The sequence below is a fragment of the Gorilla gorilla genome, chromosome 1 (genome assembly GCF_029281585.2).
Source record: "Gorilla gorilla gorilla isolate KB3781 chromosome 1, NHGRI_mGorGor1-v2.1_pri, whole genome shotgun sequence".
Lineage (NCBI taxonomy): Eukaryota > Metazoa > Chordata > Mammalia > Primates > Hominidae > Gorilla > Gorilla gorilla.
In genome coordinates this window covers 175,461,951-175,482,525 of record NC_073224.2, presented here as the reverse complement: position 1 = coordinate 175,482,525, position 20,575 = coordinate 175,461,951, and the positions used below count along the sequence as shown (strand labels likewise).

General features: G+C 40.4%; 1 protein-coding gene across 4 annotated transcripts in view; it reads left to right on the top strand.

Moving 5' to 3' along the window:
* Positions 1–20,575, top strand: part of CACHD1 (cache domain containing 1) — a 223,048-nt gene that overhangs the window by 30,815 nt on the left and 171,658 nt on the right. The window contains exon 1 of one of the 4 annotated variants that reach the window (XM_063698040.1): positions 4,759–5,375. The exons of 1 other annotated variant lie outside the window; for it this stretch is intronic. In XM_063698040.1, coding sequence (XP_063554110.1) covers positions 5,094–5,375 — 282 coding nt within the window. In that variant the 5' untranslated portion in view covers positions 4,759–5,093. Of the gene's footprint in view, positions 1–4,758; positions 5,376–20,575 lie in introns of those variants that run through there. 2 more of the 4 variants (XM_055349954.2, XM_063698042.1) reach the window with 2 other exon arrangements.

The window sequence follows — 20,575 nt, the reverse complement described above, 5'->3', positions numbered from 1 at the left end:
TGAATCCATGAGGCAGAGGTCGCAGTGAGCCGGGATTGCACCATTGCACTCCAGCTGGGTGACAGAGTGAGATTCTGTCTCAAAAAAAAAAACAAAAAAAAAAGAGAGACAGAGAGAAAATTAACCTATTTTAACCTATTGCTATGCAGATAGTAAGAGTTTAATTATTATATAATTAAGCTAGTTCTTGCAAATGTGAAGATTCTCTATTCCCTCCTCCTGCATTTTAATAAATAAAGAAGAAATTAAGAGGAAAGTGCAATGAACTCACTACCATTATATTTTCTAGGAAATAAGTGAAAAGAAAAATAGTTATAGCCAGAATAATAAAGTGATTTTGATACACTGACTGTATTTCTTGCCTCTCTTGGAGTTCACAACCTCTCCCTTTACCAGCTCTATCTTTATTTTATGTATCATTTCTCTTGGGATAAAACCAACTTCACTCATCATGACCAGAGGCCTTCCAGTCAGATTGGCAGCTGTATTCTTGGATTTATTTTAGTCTAGGTTCCCCTCTTTGAACTGATTTATGCCTTTTTGTGTTGATGCCTTAAGCAGTTAATTTCATAGTTTAACTACTTTTTCTGTAAGAAAATACTATCTGAACAGTTTCTAGAAATTACATCTTCTTCTGGCAAAAACTGCTTCTGGTGAAATTACTTCTACTTCTGTTTTTGTGCACAAAAACACCAAACCATAGTAAGTGTAATACAAACACCTTGAAATACTACCTACCAGTACCTTTCTCTCTGCAAGGTGTAGAAGGATGGCTATTCCACTTTCTTCCAAGGCTGATGAAAAAGAAATGGAAGTGACTTCCACTTGAAAATCATCAGCTCCATCTCACTTTGAATAAAACACAGTTGATCTTTTAGGGGCTTACGTGTAGATTTAAGCCTGGCCTAAATGCCTCTTTGCTGGCACCTATTAAATAAACAGAGTAATTAAATGATAGGTAAAAAGTCTAGAACTCAGGTGTCATTACTGAAAAGTGTTCTCTTTTTCCCCTTTACTTTCTTCTCCATAGAAATTCCCCAACAGCAAGTTGGATATGATAGAAGACTTAGCTTTACTTTACATAATATTTAAGGTTAATTGTTTTTGGATGTTTTCCCAGTTGTTGTTGTTGTTTTTAAAGGCTAAGGAAAAGAAGCAACAGAGATTTTTCCTTGTTTTGAATAGAGAAGACATATAACAACTTAAACAGGACAGAAAACATTGCAAGTATATGCCTTTCCCACAATGGAGCTGTGAACTTATCCTGTAATGTACACTTCATAGCTGTCTTATTTGAGCAAATCCTCCTGAGCCCTAAAATTGATTTGTTGTATTGCTTCCACATTTTTTGCCAACAGTTATTTAGACAGAGCTGAAACATATTAAACACTGGTTGAGTTCCCCATTGTCCTGTCTGGCACTCTGTTTCCATCCATAATGTACACTGGTGTACATTAGATCACTGAGGGGCTCATTATTACTGAATTCCAGCCACGACTTCGTTCCTAAAAAACACATGTGCTTGCTTGGTTGGTATTGCTTGTAGGCTTTAAGCTCTACTTTTCCCTCTCTCTGTGTGTGTATGTGTATGTGCATGCATCTATGTGTGTGTGTGTGCATGTGCATGTGTGTTGTTTTCAGATAATAGGTACAGCATAAAATATTTTTAGATTATAATTTTTGTTTCTATTGCACATTCTCTTATGGTGGGGGAATTTCAGGTTAAAAAGGAAAATACCAACTCTGTCTAATTAATGTCAAAATTTAGGTGAAGTAGGTGAGGAGAGGTTGAAAATTTGTGGTAAGTAGAAGAGTATGAATAAAGTTAACTGCAATTAAAACCACTTAACCTGTAGTTACATTTCCCAAACCCAAGTGGCAGCCTTAAAACTGACCACTGAATTATGGAAACTGAACGGAAAAAGGCTTTGTTTCATTGCATCAAAGTATTTTTCTTTTCCCATTTTGGGTGCATTGATCTCCCTGTATTCCCTGGGGTTGCTGGAAAAACTTGGTCAAAAAGGATAATTACTTTTTTTATTTAGTTGCATGCTCTTCAAAAGGCAACAGCAAGTATTCATTAATTTCCATCTGATAGAGCCGAACTTTTTTTTGTGGTTAAACAATTGAAACAGGAAATGACCCAAGATACAGTTTCCATGACACCCTGTCACTTGGATCCAGTTTTCCAGAAGATGAAAGACCAAAGCCGGCTTTTGATAGTGAGTAACTAATTGGACTGGCTGATAGTGGGAGTTTTTTAATGTGAAAAATAAAGGAGAAAAAACTGGAACAGCTGTGTTTTGGTACAGTTGTCTAATCCCCAGATAAAACACTCCAAGGACATTGAAATTGAATAATGCCTTTAGTTAAGGGGAAAAAATCTAAAATCTGTCAAAGCACTGGTTTACTTTAGAGAAAATACAGAATATATTTACATGGAAAAGCCAAAAAACAAAACAAAACTCCAAAAATTTACAGAGCCAAGATACTAAGTCATGCCTTTTAGGAATCATCTTTGTTCATACAAAGTATGATTTCATATTTTTAAGATGAATTCTTACATGTGAATAAAGAGAGTACTTGCTAGATTACTTTTTCGGTCAACATTTTCAAATGCTGTGTAGCATGGTGGGTAGACCTGAAGAGTTTTGTTAGAAGGATGAAAAAGTTTTGTTTAACTCATGTTAAACAATTTGAGGCATACAGTTAGAAGTGTTTTTACTGATGAACCCCCCATACATACATAAATGTAGGTTCCAATTGTTTATATTTTGTAGAGCTTCTTTAGAGAATTAAATGTGAATAAGCCAGGGGTTTGTTAGACTAATGGGTAAAACTTCCTGTATACTAATGGGGAGATCATTGTTTTAGGCTCTAATTCTAGGCCTTGCTAGCCATCAGCATAGTGACCTGTGACGCTGTTTCCCTTCCTTTTGTAAATGAAGAGGTTGGGGATAGTCCTTATGTAATAGCTCTTGTCATTCTGCCTACTTTGGAAATGTAGGACAAGCACTGACCTCTTCTAATATAAAGGTAACCCTGATGGACACAATGGAGATGCACATGAGAAGGTGAAAATATTTTTATTTTTTTGAGACAGGGTCTCACTCTGTCACCAAGGCTGGAGTGCAGTGGTGCAATTATGGCTCACTGTAACCCCCACCTCCTGGGCTCTAGCGATCCTCCCACCTCAGGCTCCCAAGTAGCTAGGACTACTGGCGTGTGCTACCATGCCTGGCTAATTTTTGTATTTTTTGCAGACATGGGGTTTTGCCATGTTGCCCAAGATGATCTCAAACTCCTAAGCTCAAACCATCCCACCTGCCTTGTCTTCCCAAAGTGCTGGGATTACAGGCATGAGCCACTGCACCCAGCTGCTGAAAATGTCTTAAAAGGAGAAGACACCTATTTTACTTAAATGTGACACAACATTTAATCACTGGAACTTAATGGTATACATTAGAACTATTTCTTGAGGAACACAGTCTCTGACTTAATGAATTTTCTAGCAAGTCTCAACCTTTGTCTTTTGGGTGTACCAGAATTATCTCGTCAGTTTTCCATTAGTTGGATTTACCTGTTGGGTTTAATTCTTTCATTTTGTGTATAGGTACCTCTGCTTGGTTTCATTTTGCTTTCCTAAGCAAGGGAGTAGAAACAGATGTTAAGACTGAAATTCTACTATATTTAGGAAGAATAAATAAATATATCTTCCACTATGGTATAATGGAAAGATATACTGACCTGGGCATACTCATGGGCAACGTACCTGTTGTAAATCCCCTCCTTTGCAAATTGTACCTACTTTGAGGTGGACTGCAAGTTCTACGAGGCCTGGGACCTCCCTCCAACCCTTTTACAAAGCCGGCAGTGTAGTGCTATCTATGCCTATCTGATTGAGACGCTGATCAGATGTTTGAATGGATTGTGAAGACAGGGTGCGAGGATGTACACCAGGAGCACACAGTGGCTATTCAAGAAATGGTGATAGTTTTTGTTTATATTTTCATTTCCATGAATTGATATTTTGATATTGATAACAGCAGTCTTTGAGACCAAGACTTCCAAACTTTTTTCTGGAAAGAATTTTTTTCTTCCTCACCCAGAAGAACATTTATTTTCTGGATGTAGTTCAGATTTCTTCTAAACTTTATCTCACTTGGTGTGAAACTAGAGGTATAGAGGTAACTTTTTATTACACCACCACCCAATTTTAAGCTCTGGATGACCGTGCAGGAACTGCTTTTGTTTTCCCAAGGCCACCATCCCCAGTGCAGATGGAAAGGAACAAGATACAGGAGGGCAGTCAAGAGCCACTGGGGAGCCCCTGTACTGGTACCTGCTCAGCCCCAGGAGCTACAGGCATTACTGTCAGGGTGGCTGTCTCCTTATTGCTCGTCTTGCAACTGTCACTATGCTGCGAGGTCTGGAGGGGAGGGGCGGGGACATTCCTCCTGCTGCACCCTTGGAGGCTGCGGGCTTTCCTGGGCCTCGGAGAGCGGCTCAGCGAAGGCCCTCAGCTCAGGAGCCTAATTAGGTGCATAAAATCGCTGTAGCCAGACGGGACCTCCCCGCCCCCGGGCCGCGCCCCGCCCCGCCCCGCCCCTTCCTCTGGGGCACACCCCGCCCCGCCGCCCCTCCCCCTCCCTGGGCGCACCCTATGCCGCCGTTCCTCCCCCTCCCTGGGCGAACCCCAACACCTCCACCTCTTCCCCCTCCCTGGGCGCACCCCATCCACGCCCCTGGACCCCGCCGCCCCTCCCCCTCTTGGCTGCGCCCCGCCCCGCCTTCCGGGCGCCCTCCTTCCCCGGTCTGCCTTCTCCCTGACCCTCCTCCCGGCCGCCAGGACCCCGCGGCCCGCGAGGCAGCTCTTTGTTCCCCCGCCTCGCCCCGCCCCGCCGGGTCCCCCCCTTCGTCCCCGGCCGCCCACTTGTCTCTCCCCTCGCTGTTCTGCCCTGTGTCTTCCACGCGGACACCTCGCCTGCCCCTTCAGCTCCTCTTGCCCTGCAAACCCCGGGTCGCCACCTCCACATCCCTTCCACTTCTACCTGCCTGCCTTGGCCTGCATTTTATTTTCAACCAAGGTTGAAATGGTAGCCCCACGCAAAATCCGATGGTGTGTGGAGGAACTGCCCAGTCATTGCAGTCTGCACGCCTTCTTAAGTGCCAGGTGGGAGCAAGGCCGACCAGGAACTGCCGATGGGCTTCACGTGTCAGACTGGACAGCCACCTGCCACACATTCATTGAACTTTTAATAAGCACTGCCGCTGTGCTTGGCGTTTTGCTGGGCTCCAGAAATAAAAAATTCAGAGAGGCCAAAGTTCTTCAGGGATGCAGACAGGTGATAGAACCATCATTTATTGAGCACTTGGTAAGTGCTAAATACTCTTACCTGCGTTATCTTGTGTAATCCTCACAACCACACTCAACGACGGCCTATTGAATGCTCTGTAGGTGTCTGGCAGTGTTCCAAACAGTTTATGTGTATTACTTTGTTTGATCTTCCCAACCACCAATGAGGTAAGTACTGTTATTTTAATGCATAGGAGGATTATAGAGGGACAGAGATTAAATGACTCAGAGCCACATGCTTATAACAGCAGAGCCAGGAGTCAAAACCAGGCAGGTTGTAGTGGGTATACTGAGAGAAAATACGTGTTTTTTTTCCTAGTTGGAATTAAGTGGATGTGTCAAGAAAGATTCAGAGGAGGTGATTCTTATGCTAAGTATCTGGTGTATCTTGTGTCACGGTTTTGTTCTTGCCCATTACTTACTGTGTTTAGAGAAGATGTTCAAAGAGTACCTAGAAAATTGTTTTAAATACAGTTAAAGCTGTTCGGTATTTTCACTTGCGTTTTTCTGTGTGATACATCAAATTGCCTGTTCTTCGTTCAAGTAGCTCCCCCATTAGAGCATGTTTTTTGGAACAGTTAGGAACCTATAGTTGTAAAGTGATTGAAAACCTTTGGTAGATAGGAGCTGAATTTGCTTTTCAGTTGTTTTTGTGACTGTTGTTAGGTAGGGATTTCAAGTTATCTGTAAAACGAGATTAATGATAAACTCTACCATCTCTTGTGAGATGTGAATATTTTGAGGTCCCAAGGAAAAAGGCCTTGGAAGTTCATGACTTGTAAATTAGTATGTATTTCACACATCATGCTTTGAAGGTTGTTCTTGATGTGTTAGGATAGGACCAGGACACTGACTTTAGGATCACAGCTACCTCCCCGGAACCTCTCCTCATTTCTCCCAGCTAGAAAGGGTTCCTTTTACCCTACTTTCGTGCCTCCGTTGTACTCCTTACTGGAGTCTTGCCTTATAGTTGGTTGTATCCAATTCTGCCTGCCCCACTATGTTATACATTCCTTGGGGCCAGGGACTGCCCTACCCATCTTTGCTTTGTCCTTGAGTTGGAGGCCACAGTTGAGACCACAGTATATGCCAGTTGAGTTGAACTAGTGGGCTGCCTGGTTAATGTTGAGATGAAAGGTGATGTTTTTTACTTGCGTTGATGTTGTTGTTATTTTACTTTCTGGGGTGGAAAAAGAACATCTTGCATAGGTAGAGGTGGAGCATGGGCTCTAAAGCCTCCAGGGAAGAAGCAGGGGCAGGAAAATGGGAGAATTGGAGTAGGAATCCGCAGACAGCCCAGGAGATAGAGAATGTGGAAACTCAGGTTGTATTAGGAACACAAGCCAGGAAGAAGTAAGAATAAGTTTTCAGGAGCTGAGAGTGAGAATGGAAATTCAGCTCGGACAGAAAATAGCTTCTTTTTGATTTGTCAAAAATGTTATATTTAGCGGAAAAAATACACCTTTAGGAGTCAGAAGACTTGAATTCAAACCACCAGTATGTTGCCTGGGCAAATCATTTAAAGTTGGGGCCTCCATGTCCTCATCTTTAAATCTTAAAGTAGAAAAATGAATGTATCTCATCTCCTTCTGTATTAGTCCATTCTCACACTGCTGTAAAGAAATATCTGAGACTGGGGAATTTATAAAGAAAAGTGGTTTAATTGGCTCAGGGTTTCATAGGCTGTACAGAAAACGTGGCTGAGGAGGCCTCAGGAAACTTAAAACCATGGTGGAAGGTGAGGGGGCAAAGCAGGCAAATCTTCACATGGCCAGAGCAGGAGGACAAGAGAGAGAAGGGGGAGGTGCTACACGCTTTAAAACAACCAGATTTTGTGAGAACTCAGTCATTATCATGAGAAGAGCAAGGGGGAAATCCACCCACATGATCCAATCACTTCCCACCAGGCCGCTCTGTCTTCCAACATTGGGGTTTACAGTTCTGCATGAGATTTGGGCAGGGACACAAATCCAAACCATATCACCTTCCTGATGTGTTTTTATAGGAATTACATGAGAATGCCTGGAGAGGTATTCTTGTATTAAGTATAACGCACTACACAAATGCTGGTGTGAAGGTGGGTGAGAGCTTCTGGTGGAAGAAATAGCACTGGATTTAGCAGGGGCTATGAGAGCATATGATCTTTTTTGTGTGTGTGACCTTGGATTAGCAAATTTATCTGTCTAAACCTCAATTTCCTCATGTGTAAAATGGGGATAATCATGCCTACCTTAAATGAAATGGACCTGCCAGGCAAAGCACATATGAGTTGGGTCTGTCCTAGAAAACTTGTTTCAGTGATTGACATTAAACACCTGCTGCCCTTACTTAGCTATATTGCTCCCAAGTCCCTAAGTTGTTCTCTCACTAAGCCTGAGAGTGAGAGGGCTAAGTAAGACAGAGACGTACTGCATTTAGAGAACCATACTCAGTCTTCTGTTAAGACACTACCAGGTCTGACACTGGCTTACTGCCGCAGGCTGTTTATTACTCTTAAGCCCAAGACAACTTCTGCAGTCTGGATAAGTTGCCTCCCTGGTTCATCTTTTTATCCTTGAAAAAGGCCCAGGGCTCCCAGGCATTTTCTTTTCTTTGTGTCTCCTGCCATTCCCCACCCCCAGGGTTCTTCTCTTTCTATGATTGGCTGCTACTCCCCTCATCTTTGCTGCCCAGATGGCAAGCACAAAGGAAAAAGGTCTTTTTTTCCTTTTAAGGCTTTTATTGCTAATTATAAGAGAAAAAGCAATAGGGCCACAGGACTGAAAATTTAATGAAGTTCATACTCTCTTTTTTTCTCTGTTACCTTGTTCCTAACTATGAGTATGGATGAAAAATGCTCTCTGCTTTTATTTATGAGGGTTGGGGCTGCTCATCTCTTTGAACTGTCATTAGCAAAAGGCTCTATAACTCCCTCTACCTTGGCATCTTTCATGCCTGTGTTACCCGCCCCGTGTAGCAAGTGTGGAGTTTTCATTTTTTAGAGATCTCCAGACTTGGTAAATAACAAGTTCACCGGGCCTCAGCTCTGCCCAGGAGGGACTAATTGCAAAGTAAATCCCAGGCCATAATAAGGAATTGATGAAAGAGCACCATCTTTAATCCTTTCTTTGGCTTCAGCCACTTGTTATTAAAAAGGTGTATTTGAATCAACTAAAGATGAACAGCTTTAGTTCATTTGTCTTTCTTGGCTTAAGAAAATGGTAGGAAGGAAAAGGATCTCAGGGTAAAACACTCAAGTTATTCAGTAATTTTATAAGTCTTTATTTTTCTTTGACCATGAAATCAGCCCTAGGGTGCTTTTTAAAGTAGGGAAGTTTTGTTAAATCTCCAAGGATAGAAGGAAAACACTACAACATTATATATAAATGCAAAATTAAGACTGTGAGGTAGATTTTATGATATTTTTTCAAAACCTAATCTAGATACCTATTTTAATATTGTGACATTTGCATCCCTTCTCAGTTTATTAACAATAGGAGAGATTTATTTAAGACATAGCAGAGACAATGATTCTCAAACGAATACTCCTAGATGTATTTTGTCTTGCACGATTACTGTTAAGATTTTTCAGTTTAGGATTTGGAAGAAATAATACCTTTCAGAAAAACATATTTTTTAAATGCTGAAAAACTGGCAACCCAGATAGAACATGCCCCACATACATACATTTCACATTTATGATAGAATAGTGAAGAGATATTACAACATTCATATAAAACCTACATTTAGGGTGACTTAGAGTGCTAGTTAAAACTGCTTTTTAAGGAAAATTTTAATGCGAGTCAAGAACCAGGAGCCTCAGGTGAATTCTCAGTGCTGGTACGTGACCAGCTGCATGAACCTGAGCAAATCAGTATCTTCTCTTGTCACAAAAAAGGGATGCGGAGGTAAAGTAGAGTTGCTCCAACAGCATTAAGATGAAGATTCGGTGAAGTTTTGGACACTTATTGCTGTTTCAGCTGACTTGCATCTTTGCACCCTTCGGCTCTAGGAGCCAATGGGAGCTACAGGGGAAGGCAAGTGATCCTCTCTCCTGCCGTGGCAGCTGGGGCAGTATGTATGTTACATACACTAGGCCATTAAAGACTGTTACCTGGGACTTTGAGCATTAGGCAGCAATAGAAATGGGACAGTCAATAATTTTAAGGTTATGGAGAAAAAAAGAGGGTCCAGCGACGACGGAACAGCCAGGTATTCACAGTCGCCTTTCAGCAAGGTTGTTTAGGTGGCTTAATCTCCTGGGCAATGTTCTCAACTACCTAACCACTAAGTTTCTGCCTGTTGTTGTGTTTCTAGTGTCTTTCTAATAAATCTTTCTTTTTTCTGATTAAGTTCATTTCTGTATTGTTATTTTGTTGTTCTGGTGGTCATTATTCAGTTTTGCACAATTTTTAAATTGCCAAAACCAGAAATTGCCAGAGAGATTGGGTCACTGGGACAAAGATTCAGATACATGCAGACAATGCCAAGTGCTCCTGTAAATCTCTTGCAAGATTGTGGTATGATTTAAATAAGATGTTGCATATTGGAGTGCTGTGGGTCCTTGAAAGTTCAATGCATGTATAATTGTTATTCCTGGAGGTTGTAATGAGGGGAATATCTATGGGATTAATATGGCTGTGGGTACATTGGAATTTAGAGTGTCAAAGGCCACTGGATTTGGTAATGGTTCTGGTCCTTGTAGTGGGGAATCCATTTTCCTTTTGCTGATATCTATGTGGCAGGTAAAACGCCTTTTAGATCATAGATATTTTGGACTGTGCTTATTTTTAGTGTACCTAAGATCTCTACAGGTATAGGACATTAAAGCAGATGGAGTACGGTATGTAGTAGGTTTGCAAATGAAGGAGACTAATCGTACTTCTGCTGTAGAGCAGGCACTGTACTTTAATCTGTTTTTTTCTCATTTGATGTTACTTCCTCTTATTTTATAGATGAGGAAATCCTCACGAGAGGAAGTCTTAGTACCTTGTCAAGTATCAATTAACTGTTATAAGGGCGATTGAACATTCACATCCAGGGCTTTTATATTTCAAATCCCTGGTTCTTTCCATTATAGCATGCTAGGATCATGAGAAAATAAAGAAGTGGAAGAAAGACCAGAGAAAGGAGTAGGAATTGCCTAGGAAAATAAACAACCATCAGGTTCCAGAGAGAGGTTATTAGAAATCTAGAGTTCAGACAAAGAATCATAAAATTGCAAGATTAGAATGGACCTTAGAGAAGTAGAGCTCACCACCCTCTCCAGCTCATCTCTCTCTCCAACATCTCCAAGTGGTCACCCAGCCGCTTCCCGCTACAATGATGGGGAGTGTCTTACTGCAGAAGACAATCTGTTCCATCTGTGTTTAGCTCTGGCCAGGAGGAAATTATTCCCTGTGAACCCCAGGATTTCCTTTGGCTCCAAGTTTACAAAGCAATAATTAGCACTTTGAGTTGGGAAAGCTAGGCAGCAAAGTGGTTATGAACCCCAGCTCTAGAATACAATTGCCTTCGTTTGAACTACAATTGCCTTCCTTTGAACTTGAAATGGGCTTTCTCAGCTTATCAGCTGTGTCCTTTTCTCATCTGAACACGGTGGCCATCTCACAGTGTTGATTTGAGAGTCAGATGAGATAAAGCATTTGGCATAGTCACTGGCATGTATAGTAAGACTTTTTAATAAGGTTTTATATATAAAGTTACTGATTGTTATTATTTTCCATAACTCTATGAGGTAGAAATTATTATTCACACTTTCTAGATCTTAGAAACTGAGGCACCTGCCTGATGGTCACAGAAAAAGCAAGCAGGGCTGGGCATGGTGGCTCAAGCCCGTAATCCCAGCACTTTGGAAGGCCAAGGCGGGTGGATCACCTGAGGTCAGGAGTTTGATACTAGCCTAGCCAACATGGTGAAATCCTGTCTCTACAAAAAATAGAAAAATTAGCTGGTCATGGTGGTGTACACCTGTAATTCCAGCTACTTGGGAGGCTGAGTCACAAGAATGGCTTGAACCCAGGAGGCAGAGGTTGCAATGAGCTGAGATCGCACCACTGCACTCCAGCCTGGGTGACACGGTGAGACTCTGTCTCAAAAAAAAAAAAAAAAAAAAAAAAGCAGAAGCCCTCTGGAGTTCAAGGGCAAATGATTCAACTTCTGCTCTTCCTCTTTTAACACTTCCTGCTGTTCCTCCTTTACTTTGAATGGAGAGAGGCTACTGCAGGCCAACTGGAGTAACTAAGACAAAATTACAGTCTGCAGGTGTGGCTAGGGACAGACACACACACCCCTGCCAATTTTGGGCTAAATTCAACATTTCCACTCTTCAAGTTGCTGTACCTTCCTCTTTTCTTTCTCCTAAAGAGGAATTTTCATTTGAAACTGTTATTTCAGTCATTTGTATTCTCTGCTCATCAGCACATGGATTAGTTGTAACTTCATGTAGTTGTTTTGAATAGCTGATACAAAAAGTCTTTTGGCGGGATAGAACTTGGTTTTTCAGTATATACATGTAAGTTTGATATGTGGTTAAGTTTTTTCTGCCACCATTTAAGTGACTTCTGGACTCTTTCATGATCAGGTAAGATATACTTTATATTAGTGGATGTTAATCTCTGACCTCTGGATATTTTCACACAAGTTCATGCCAAACAGAGGCACAAATTTCCATTCTTGTTCTGTTTTTCCATTCTTCGTTTCTATTGTCACTTTCTGACAGCCTGCCACCAGAGTCCAAATCTTTATTCTGTTGCAAGCTGGGTTACCTTGAGTAAACCACATTAATTTCTAGCCCAAGATTATCCATCTGCAAATTTACAGCAATATTTCTGTGTTCATCTGGATCATTCTAAGTCAGGTTTTCCCAACCTTAACACAAATGACATGTGACGATGGCAGGGGAGGGGGGCTGTCCTGTGCATTTTAGGATGTTTAACAACCTCTCTGGCCTCTACCCATTAGACACCAGCAGTAACTTCCTCCAAGCTGTGACAATCAAAAATGTCAAGTGTCCCCTGGGGGGCTAAATCTTCCCCAATTGAGAAATACTGTTCTAAGGTGAAACACTGTTTTATGTTGAAAGGCTGCTGTAAGCCATAGAGCTGTAAGATAACCACTAGATATTTTATTAAATATCTGCTTTATGTAAAGCACTGTGCGAATGCCATGGAGAAGAGGAGGAAGTAATCATGTATAAGGGCATCCTTGCTTCCCAGCAGCTATGGTGGGGGGAAGTGATACAGGTAGAATTTGATAAATCTGTAAGATTCAGGAGATATTTCAAACACAAGGCATTTGACATTTGAGTTGCATCTTGCCAGGAATGGTAGCCATGAAAAGGACTCAAAGGAAAGAGTGCTTACTTTCTAGTTTTTTAATGGGCTGGCAGTCAGAAAATGGAAATGAGTGAAGTAGGCCTTGAATGCCTGTGACACAGCTGGAGTTGGTAGGAGCCACCTAAAAGAAACAGTTGCTGTTCAATGGAAGCCACTTGTTGGCAGCAGGAATGTTAGTCTGGGGATGCCAGATCTTCTAGTTTTTCTAAAGATGTTGGAAATCCAGATTTTTATAAGATGTAAAATTTCCTGAATTTTAAACATTAGCTCAATTTAAAACAACAACATGTGTGAGTCAAACAAAACACCTATGCAGGTTAAATTAGGTTGCCAGTTTGCAGTTTCTGTTCCAGATAATCTTTTTAGGAGGGACACTTCTCTCATCCTGTCTCTTAAAAAACAATTGGAGGAAAAGTTAAATTGGTATGTTCCTTCATACTTTATACAATTCATTTCCATCCGTGTTTTACTTTCTCTGTTTGAACCTTAGCTATCAAGATAAAGTTTAGATCTGAAGTGTTGCTCTAAATAAAATAACATTTTGGAAACTATGAACATCCCTCAGTTAAGAATTCTCCAGGGTCTTCAGCTAAAAGTGAAACCTGGAATGATTGCCAGTGAATGCTTTTTGTGGCCTTGGAAATTCAGAGTGATTTATCACTTGTTGGTAATAACTGGAGGCCTCTATATACAAGAAGGGAGTTAAAGGTAAAGAGGCCAAAAATAACAAGTCTAACCATATGGCTTTTTTCAAGAGGTGTCCATATGGCTATCTAGTTAAAAAGGACTCTTGCCAGCTTGACTGTGAGTTTTCTTTTTTGTAGCTCGATATAAAAGTCTTCTAGCTTTAACACTGTAACAAAGGAATTCCTAGGTTTCACTTCTAGGTTTTGAAAAACTGAACTGGGCAGTGGGGGAGGAATGTAGTTGTAGGCAGCTGAGCTAGATGCATAGTTGACCATAGGATCATTGGTATTTACCACAGCAGCAAAGCTATGTGATAACTCCTATTTATATTCTTTTTAGTTTCCAGCAGTAGTTTAGCTTTTTATGATGGTGTCAAAGTTCCAAGTCTGACAGTCTAACTCAGTGTGCCCTCTTGTTCTCAAGAATGGAACATGCAGTACTTTGTCAAATGCCTTGGTGAAAATAAGATATGTATTAATTCATATAATTTCTACCTGTATATTAAATTAAGTGGCATAATTTGGCCTGATTTGTTCTTACAGAATCCAAATTTGTTCTTAGTAATTAGAATTAAATAACCCATTCTATAATATGCTGAGAAAGAAGCAAAGTTGACTGGTTCCTAGGTTCTGGAGCTCATATTTGCCTCCTTGGTCATAATGGAGACATCTTGACTATGTGTAATCTCTAAATCTCTTCATTGGTATGCTGCCATCCATGTGATTTTGATCATATTACATACAGTATTGGATTATTTAGGAGGAAAATACAGAGAAATAAATGTATATGCTTGTGGCATAGAAAAGTGAACATTTTGGATCTAGATTAATCCAAATGGTATTAATTCTTAGATTTTCCTTCCAGCAAATCCAGAATCCCCATTAATACTAACTATTTAACAATTTCTACTAATTTTAATTGAACCAGATACTTAGAAAAAATAATTGCTTTGGAGTGTCCTTTGGAAAACACAATTGGGGAGCTATGGAAGTTATGTTCAGGTTGTGACAAAAACAGACAAGAAATAATACAAACCCTACTACTTTGTGCAAGAGACTGAATTTAAATTACCCTAAGAGCCTCCTCAACTCAGATGTTTCCGATATGATTGGTGTGACATTTGTTCAGGTTCTTTAGAATATAAGCATATGCAATTAATAATGAAAATGAATTCCTATCCTTGCAAATTCAAAATATCTCAAAGCATTTTTTCCCTTCTTAAATCATTTTGACTATTAGTATTTGTGTTGATATGGCTTCCTCACATGAGAAATGCTATTATGCAACAGCTGTAGTTGTGCTGCCTGAATGCATGCCAATTCTGTTCAGATTGAGCCACAGGGACTGCTTGTTAGCTCCCTAGCTGCCTGGGAGAGAGGGTAATGTAAAATTAATGTATGAAGAAAGGCCTGTTATCTGACACTATTTGGGGATGCAGGTGGTCTGAAGTGGTGTGCAGAAATTAAACTAAGATGCTAATCTTTCTATGATTATAGAAAGGTGGCTGGGATTCGTGGTTTCAACTCTTGGTATTAATTTTAAAAATTGGGAAGGGCATTGACTTGACTCCTTCTTTTGCCTAGCTCTACTTCCTAAACTTGAAGCATGTATAAAACCTGAGATTATCAGATACTTTCATTTTTTGGAATTCAGGGCATGCTTCATAGTTTGGAAAGGAAGTGGTAGAAGAGATTGTTAATAGGATTTTCATATATAGGTTGCAAATATCTGAAAAAAATACTTGTATATTCAAGTAGTCTTTTTCTTGATAAGTAGCACGTAAACTAGACCAACATGCAACGTTTTCAAATTAGTTTTAAGTTAAGGACAAAGTAACATGGGTTCTTCTTCAGCAATGCAGTCCCAATTCTAAATATACCTGTCTAACATTTTCTTTTTTTTCCTGGTGATTCTGCAATCAATTATCGCTATCTCTCCATTCTCATTTTAGCCAAAGCAAGCAATTTCAGCATTTAATGTTAGCATTGCATCCTATGATGTTCAGTACATAACTTGCAGTAGCATTTCTCATGTGGTTCTAGAACAGCTGTTTTGCTGATCTGCCTCATCTCTAGACTTGGAACCTGTCATACTGCCTAACAGACCAGCTTACGGTGTTCATAAACAAAACACCCGGCATAGTGCCTGGCACACGCTAGGTACTTAGTAAATGTTTACTCATTTATGAGATTCTGTCAGTGAGGCTGTCACGTTGGAAAAAAGGAATGACCAAATGATGAGCCAGACTCGATTATGCATTTTCATGAATATTATCTCATTTAATCCTTAAAACAGTCTTGCACAATAGGCATCATTATCTCTTGGTTTAGCTTATTACTCACACATTGACCTCAGAGCTGGTTAGGGGGAAGAGTCTGAATCTGAACCCAGGTTTTTATCTTCTTATTATTGTTCTTTCTACTATACCATAAAGCATATTCTATAATATAGAAACATTTCTAGGGAAATTTTTTTCTGGAGACTTGTTTCTGAATTTACTGGAGCAATTCTTTCTTGTATTTTAAACTGTTCCTCCTAGTTAATAAAATTGCAAAACTTGTCTAGCAGAGCTGGAGTGGGAAATTTAGCATTGCAATTAACTGGAGTCAGACAGACTTGGGTTTTCATTCTGACTTCTCCACTTACTAGCAATGTGATCTTGTGCAAGTCATTTAAACCTCAGTTTTGTCATGTAAATTGGGGATGCTATTAGTACCTATTTCATGGGCTTGTGATGACATGAAGCAGGGAAAGCACTTGTTATATGTGTGAGACATAGTAGGTACTGAATGCTAGCTGCTGTTATTGTTAGTGAATAAGTGACATCTCATTTATTCAACAAATATTATTAATTACATTTGATCCTGGCCAAAAGTCCAAGAAGTGATCTGCAAATATTTTTTCAGTGTATACTATGTGCTTTTAGTTCTACTAATTCATCAGTCATCAAAACAGACAAAAATCCATTTCTGCATGGAGGTTGCATTCCAATTGCATTCCATTGGGGAGAGCTAGACAATAGACATCATGAATACTGGGAAATAAATGATATCATATGTTGGAGAATGGCTAGTACTATTCAATAAAAAAGAAATAAAGGAGAATTAAGTGAGTGTGGGACAGGGGAGAGTTGGCAGGGAGCTGTGGGGTTGCAATGAAATAAAGTAGTCACTGGAGGCCTCATTGAGAAAATGATAATTGAGCAAGAACTCAAGGGGAGACAAAGGAGTATGCCATGTGGATTCTCTGGGCAGAGCTTGGTCTGGTGGGATGAAGAGCAAGGAGGCTGATGGGGCAGGAAGACAGTAAGAGCATCACTAGGGCTTTAAAGGCCATTGTAAGGGTAAGGGGAACCTGTGGGGAATCTTGAGCTGAGGAATGACATGATTGACTTTAGATTAAAATTGTGATCATTATCACCATGAGCTTCTCCTCAAGAGGAGGGACCTGGACAGTGTAGCACCTTTACCCGATTACTCTTCTTTCTCCTATTAGCTTAACCTTTTACACTTGAAAAGTATATTCCACCACCCCAGGGTAGCTGCCCTGCCTACTCTATGTCATTGATTGAACTTGGCGGTCCTGTGGCTGTAATGGTTGTATTCCTTGGGAAACAAAGGAAATGATTAGATCTTAAGAGGGAAAGAAAGTAGAATCCTGTGGTAGCACAGCTTGTGATCCTCTTTGAACATGACTTGATCTCTTCCAGGCTTCCCTTACTGAACCAGGAAACCTTTGTAGAGGATCCTGGGAGGTGTTGGTTTGGTTTAGTGTTTTCTAAATGTTTGTATCTCCTTACAGTGAGAGGGATCCATTATGGAGCAGGGGGAAGAGCTTAAGTGTAGTAATTTGTCAGCTCATGACCTGTGCTTAACTTCTTTCCTCTAAGATAATAGCAGCGGACATACTCTCAGCACACATGGGGATGGAAAACATTTCTGTGCTACTTCTCCAATGAAAATCAATGACTTTTTTTTTTTTTCACTTTAAGTTCCGGGATACATGTGCAGAATATACAGGTTCATTACATAGGTATACATGTGCCATGGTGGTTTGCTGCACCTATCAACCCATCATCCAGATTTTAAGCCCTGGCTTTCAACATTCAAGATGGTCTTCCATTATCTCATTTGTGTCCTATTATTCTCAATCAAGTTAATTGGAAATCTGTTTTTTTAGTGCATGTACAGGAATATGGCAATATCAGGGAATGGTAGAGAAAATGGAAGCAGGTCTAAGATGCAAAATTTAACACAGAATCACATGGATTGGTGGAGTCAGAGGATCAAGGTCCATGCCCAGCTCTGTCAAAGTAGTTGTGTGATTGTGCCATGTCTAAGCTGGAGTTTCTTTGTGCCTCATGGGATAGGAACAAAGCAAGGTATATAGATGGCTAGTTTTGTGACTCCAAATGATGGGAATCACTTTTCTGGTGAAGTTATTGTTTGAGAAGGGAAAGAGGATGGGACAGTCCTTGTTTAGCCTTTTCTGGATAACATCAGCATGCCTAGTGTGGGTATTTTCCTGCTGCCTTATTCCCTGGGAGTTGGAGCCTTTGTCTTTCTGTCAGGCTATTTACAACCTATTGTGTTGTAGAACCCCATAGATAAGGGCTTACTCACTCCTTAGCTTGTGCCTTCCAACCTTAGTGGTTCTATCAATATCTTTGTGTCCCTCACAATACCTAGAATTTCCCTTCCTCATTATGTTAATTATTTGAGGTAATTTTAGAGATAGGTACCACTTAACTGAGTGAAAGCTTTACAATTGAGGAGTTACTCATTAGCAGGACCTGGGTTTTGTTTTTAATCTCATTAACCCCTTGTTACCCATTTGATAACAAAGACTTCAAGGAAGAATTTGCTCAAAAATCTCTGGGAGACAGTAATAGCTTCTTGGGCCTGACTGATAAACTTTTTGCCTCCAGCAATGGAAATGTGGGAAAATTCCAGATGCTAAATGATCTGGCTTGGACCCAGCAGGTTGAGGTAGTGGAGCCTTTTGATTGAGGCACAGCCCAGGACTGCTGCAAGGGAGAGGCACAACAGATACCATAAGGAGGTCTGATTTCTGAAAGGAGTACCATAGAAAAATTATCGATCTGTCCCAGGCCTCAGTTTCCTTGTCTCTAAAGTGAAAAGATTGACTGACTTAGTAATAGGGAACTGATTTTATTCTAATAATGTAAAAAATACCTACCAAACTATCTGGTAAGTCTGAATTAACTTTTTTCCTTCCAGCAAAAAAAAAATAAAAAGAAAAGCATTACCAGTGACTGCCCATTAACTATCAATCAGATCCTCTGAGCAGTTCCAGTTCACCAGAGTTAACCAGAGTTACTAAGCTGGTGTAATTCCTGGCTCAAGCCAAAAAAGTTGATGTTTTAGTTAGTCTTATGACGAGCACATTTTGAGTTTTTTTCTTTTAAAAAATAAAATATTGCAAACAGCTCTCAGTCATTACCACCTGTTGTAAGCTGATCTAAGCCAGTTTGGTTATACACAACTCCTAGGTGCTTTTTTCTGGTGGATTTTAATAGCTGCCAAATTATTTGAGGTGAGAGGTTTTCTACTATCCCACAACCTTGCCACCTAGTTATAGCTAATGCAAGTCTGAGACATTCTGCTGCACATACAGACGTTGATTAACAGCCATATATCAGCCAGTAGGCACAAAATATTTCTGTAACATTACTCTCTATACTTGATAAAGTCCCAGCTGTCTTCTTTTAGTTGTTCTGCTCACCACTTTGCATGAAAGCTGTACTTGTAGACATTACAACATTCCAGAGGAGAGTTCTGTTATCTTTAATAGTCAGCATCAAGCAACTGGAAGTCCTCCAACTGTGCCGGACTCATGTCCACTTAGGGGACAAGCCTATCAAGGCTACACTCTTATTCATACAAGGGTAGAGGTATTTCTAGAATATTTTGGCCAATTCTCATAATTTGAATATGTGTTTAAGTTTACCAGGGATGGCCCATTTCTCACATTTATATTGCTAGCAAAGAAGCCATCCATCTCACACACCCACACAAATCCACCTCTGACATTCACTTTGCTAATTGGCAAAGGGCCTGGTGTTAATGAACATGGATAGTGGAAATATTTGCAGTGTGTCTTTCTGGAGTATGGGCTTCATGCTTAGAACACGAACTGCCTACCCCTGGAGTGCATTCCTGAATATAATGCCAACCACATTTGAGTTGTAGTTTAAACTAATTAACTCACATGCAATATCTCATTACCTATACTGAATTATTGTTAAGTTAATTAGGCATCCTAACATTGCCTTTGGAACCCCACTGTGGAAACCACTGTTACTAATGTCACGCTGCAGGAGTAGACTTTGAAATGATTTGTAAGGATTCTTTTGCTTAAAAAGCACTGATTAACTTCCGCATACTCAGAACCATGTCTTGTCACTGGGTGGGAAAACATATTAGTTACCATTTACTGAGCACTTAGCATGTGTGCAGTCCTTTCTGTACATTGTCTCTACTCCCCCTCTAATCAACTGTGTGAAATAGAGACTTGGCTCCATTTCATAGATGAGAAAACTGAGACATGCAGTGGGAATCTTTATCTAAACCTAGGTTTATCTCTACAGGTAGGTTTATCTCTACAGGTAGGTTTATCTCTGCAGGTAAGGCTTTCCTGTTAGTCCTATTGCTGCATAACAACTTACCACAAACTCAGTGGCTTAAAACACCACAAATTTATTCTATCCCAGTTTCTTTAGGGTAGAATTCTGGGCTAGCTTCTCTGCTCAGGGTCTCACTGGACTGAAATCAAGATGGCAGCTGGTACTTCAGTTCCCTTGTGGGCTTGGAGTCTTCTTCCAAGCTCACTGGTTGTAGATAAGATTCATGTCCTTGCTGTCGTAGGGCAGAGGTCTCAGTTTCCCTCCTAGCTGTCATCTGGGGGTTGCACTAAGCTCATGGAGGCTATTTTATGTCTTGCCCTGTGGCTACCATAGACGGATCACAACATGTGTGGTGTTTGCTTGTGGGCCAGCTAGAGTATGTCTTTGATCCCCTCTGGCCCTGGCCAAAGAAAACTCTGCTTTTAAAAGGTTCATGTAATTAGTTTAGGCCCATTGGATGATCTCTGAATTATCTGAATTAACTTTCTGAAAGTTGCTGTGCCATGTAACATATATAATATGTGGTCTTTTGTGACTGACTTCTTTCACTTAGTTTAATATCTTCAAGCT